Consider the following 4049-nt stretch of genomic DNA (forward strand, 5'->3'; position numbering starts at 1 on the left):
CTGAGCCATCCTGTCTCTTCTTCATTCTCAGTATCCCCTAGCTTAGCCCACATTCTCCCTGTCAGAGTTGAAACCAGACGGTACAAGGCTGTAGGGATACAGGAAAGAAGTGTGGATTCTTGCCTAGATCCCAGAAGGAAAGTCCACCAGGGCTGCTAAATGGCCTGGGTAAGGTAAGGGGAAGACATCCGTATTTTGTGTCATGAAGGAGATCAATTAGACTTTGATGTCTCTCATAAAGAATGGAGAATTGGTTAACCTGGAACGGGCAGTGCTGGATGTGGCTTGTCTCTTATAGCCACACCACAGTTGTGGTCTGACCTGCCTGAAGTCAAGATTAGGTTGTGGTTCTCTTCTTTCATTTTTTCACATTCTCATTGATATTCTTTCTCTTTGTAACCCTCCTCCTCCTCTCTCTCTCTCTCTCTCTCTCTCTCTCTCTCTCTCTCTCTCTCTCCTCTCTCCCATATAGCCTAGGGTGGCCTTGACCCCAATATGCTGTTTTTAATACCATGATACCCTAACTCACAACAATACACAGAACATAGGCGGTCAACCTAATCTAAAAGCGCATTAATCAAAAAACTACAGCATGTGCAGGTTGTTAATGTGAAGTACAAAGATAATATTTTTAAAATCAGCAGTCTCAATCTTAGCCTTCTCCCTTGCTTCCTTCTCCTACAATTCAATCCGTAACTTTGCTCACTCCTCCTGTCTAGACCTGCACTTTTAGACCACACCCCAAGCCAAGTCACTCCTGGCACCCCTCTTTCCTACTTCACTGCCCCTTTCTGGCTACTACTCACTTAGCCCCACCCAAAGAGTCTTCCTCTCTTTTGGACTGCGTTGGAACACAGACTGTCCCACCCCAACAGTGAAGGGAGGTGTGGGGGTTTTCAGCCTCACCCTCAGGAAGATGCTCCCCCGCCCCGCCTCCTTTGCTCTGCTCTGTGGTACTTCCTCTCTGGCTGACTTAGCTGACAGACCTAGAAGTGGGACCAGGACCCTGGCACTAAGACAGATTCAAGGATTGTATATCCAACAACTAGACAAGACATTACCTTCTGATCAGCATCAGGGAAACCCTGTAAGTATCCTAGGAATGATATGGTGTGTGTGTGTGTGTGTATTTGAATATGTTTATGTGTATGTGTGTGAGTATGTCAGTATGGTGTGTGTGTTTATGTATGCGTCAGTGTGTTGTGTGTGAGAGAGTCAGTATGGTGTCTGTGTGTGTGTGTGTGTGTGTGTGTGTGTGTGTGGTGTGTGTGTATGTGTGTGTGAGTGTGTTTATGTGTGTGTGTGAATGTATGTCAGTATGTTGTGTGTGTTTATGAATGTGAGTGTCAGTGTGTTATGGGTGAGTATGTATGTGAGTGTGTGTGTGTGTGTGAGTGTGTGTGTGTGTGTGTGAGTATGGTGTGTGTGTTTGAGTGTGTATGTGAATGTCAGTGTGTTGTGGGTGAGTGTGTGTGTGTGTCAGTATGGTGTGTGTGTCAATTATAACTTGAAGAGATGGTGAGACAGAATCCCCAAAGAAAGCCCGACCTCTGTAAAGGGATGGTTCTTGTCCATTAACTCTTCCCTGCCCTGCTCTTCCTGGTGCCCCATGGTCAGCTCTAGAGAGTGTGGGTAGGTGACTGGAGAAAGTGGACAGTGGCCTCTTGGGAGATAGAGGAGTTAGCCTTTCAAGGCGTGCACAGTGCTGAGGAAAGTCTCCCAGCCTGGTGCTGGGTTCCAGGCTCTCTTAAGGAAACGAGTGTGAAGGGTTTTGGAAATACTGCTGTTGCTGTACATTTTGCAACTGGGTCTGAAGCAAAGAAGGGGCCCCACAGCCTGGTTAGGAAATTAGTCTTTCTATTCAACCAGGCGCCTTTAAGACAATGAGGTTGGCAGGGCGTGGTGGTGCACGCCTTTAATCCCAGCACTTGGGAGGCAGAGGCAGGCAAATTTCTGAGTTCGAGGCCAGCCTGGTCTACAGAGTGAGTTCCAGGACAGCCAGGACTACACAGAGAAACCCTGTCTCAAAAAACCAAAAAAAAAAAAAAAAAAAAAAAAAAAAAAAAAAAGAGCAATGAGGTTGACAGTGATGGGGTGACATATTTTGAAGGTGCCTCTGAAACTTCTGATTTTGGAGACCAGAGTACTCCATGCTAGTTTGATGTGGCTGGGGGTCAAGAATCCTTTGGCTTTCCCCTCATGGGTGTGTCCACTTTCACTCTCTAGGTCCTTTTGATGGCTGCAAACACTACATCTCCTGCAGCACCTTCTTCTCCTGGTGGCATGTCCCTGTCTCTGTTGCCCATTGTTCTACTGTCTGTGGCCCTGGCTGTGGGGCTTCCTGGCAATAGCTTTGTAGTGTGGAGCATCCTGAAAAGGATGCAGAAACGCACGGTCACCGCCCTGCTGGTGCTGAACTTGGCCCTGGCCGACTTGGCTGTGTTGCTCACTGCTCCCTTTTTCCTCCACTTTCTGGCTCGAGGCACCTGGAGTTTTAGAGAGATGGGTTGCCGCCTGTGCCACTATGTCTGTGGAATAAGCATGTATGCCAGTGTCCTGCTTATAACCATCATGAGTCTGGACCGATCACTGGCAGTGGCCCGCCCCTTTATGTCCCAAAAGGTTCGTACTAAGGCCTTTGCCCGATGGGTGCTGGCAGGCATCTGGGTGGTGTCTTTTCTGCTGGCCATACCGGTCCTTGTGTACCGTACAGTAAAATGGAACAACAGGACTCTGATCTGCGCTCCGAACTATCCCAACAAAGAGCATAAAGTCTTCCATCTGCTCTTCGAAGCCATCACGGGCTTCCTGCTGCCCTTCCTAGCGGTGGTGGCCAGCTACTCTGACATCGGGCGCAGGCTGCAGGCTCGGCGCTTCCGCCGTAGTCGCCGCACCGGCCGCCTGGTGGTGCTCATTATCCTGGCCTTCGCCGCCTTCTGGCTGCCTTACCACCTGGTGAACCTGGTGGAAGCCGGCCGCACAGTGGCCGGCTGGGACAAGAACAGCCCTGCGGGGCAGCGTCTGAGGCTGGCCCGCTATGTGCTCATCGCGCTGGCCTTCCTGAGCAGCAGCGTGAACCCGGTGCTGTACGCGTGCGCGGGCGGCGGCCTGCTGCGTTCGGCGGGCGTGGGCTTCGTGGTCAAGCTACTGGAGGGCACTGGCTCGGAGGTGTCCAGCACCCGCCGCGGGGGCACTCTGGTCCAGACCCCGAAGGACACACCTGCCTGTCCTGAGCCTGGCCCCACCGACAGCTTCATGACTTCCTCCACCATTCCTGAGTCTTCGAAGTGAACTGCAGTAGGCTGGGTTATGACACAACTCATAACTCTGGCCTGACCCACTTCTGTACCTGGAGGAGAACATGTTGGGGACTGGGCTTAAGCGGAAGAGAGGGAGGGGTGGGGCAAGTCAGGGCAGAGAGACAGGATGCTCTGGCCTGGCTTCTGCAGGCAGCTTCACGATTAAAACTAAAGTCTGAAATCGGCTAAGCCTGTGAGTGAGGTGTGTATTGTGGGGATACTGAAAGGTTTATTGGTCTTAGAGAGGGACCACTCTGGTGGAGTCCCTCTCAACAGTTCCTTAGTTCCCTGTGATTGACAATTTTCGAAGGGACACATGGGCCGATATAGCCCTATGTTCCTAATTCTGAAATAGGTCACCTACATCCCGCTTAGAGAAGCACACTACTTACTCCTAAAGGAGTTTGTTATAAGAACTCGCTGTGTGAGATCATCACTCCAGAGTCATGACTCAGGGCCCTTCTGAGAAAACCAGCTCTTGTGAAATGTCTTTGCTGGCATTCCCGGTAAGTAGCCTTGATTGTTCAAACCTAACTTCCTGCCTTGTCTTCGAGGCAGTGGTCTTCATCCTCTCAGCAGAGTCCTGGGAGATGGTTTTTCTTCTCCCCATCTCCCAAGGAAGTCTTGCTGGGGACTCTGGTCATCAGATGCTATCATCTAGAATTCTGGGGCATCAGTATCTGCCATCTTTCAGAAGCAAACCCCAGTAAAACAAGATTCCCCCCAGAAAGAGAGGCCTAGGAAGACGGC

The 4049-nt window shown here is 50.6% G+C and overlaps 1 protein-coding gene across 1 annotated transcript; it reads left to right on the forward strand.

Moving 5' to 3' along the window:
• The first annotated feature begins 955 nt into the window (after window positions 1–955).
• Ltb4r1 (leukotriene B4 receptor 1) lies at window positions 956–3486 on the forward strand. Its single transcript, NM_008519.2, has 2 exons — window positions 956–1087; window positions 2227–3486. Exon 2 carries the CDS (start codon window positions 2236–2238, stop codon window positions 3289–3291), a length of 1056 nt encoding a protein of 351 aa, NP_032545.1. The 5' UTR covers window positions 956–1087; window positions 2227–2235; the 3' UTR covers window positions 3292–3486.
• The last annotated feature ends 563 nt before the right edge of the window (window positions 3487–4049 follow it).

This window comes from Mus musculus, chromosome 14 (genome assembly GCF_000001635.26).
Source record: "Mus musculus strain C57BL/6J chromosome 14, GRCm38.p6 C57BL/6J".
NCBI classification, from domain to species: domain Eukaryota; kingdom Metazoa; phylum Chordata; class Mammalia; order Rodentia; family Muridae; genus Mus; species Mus musculus.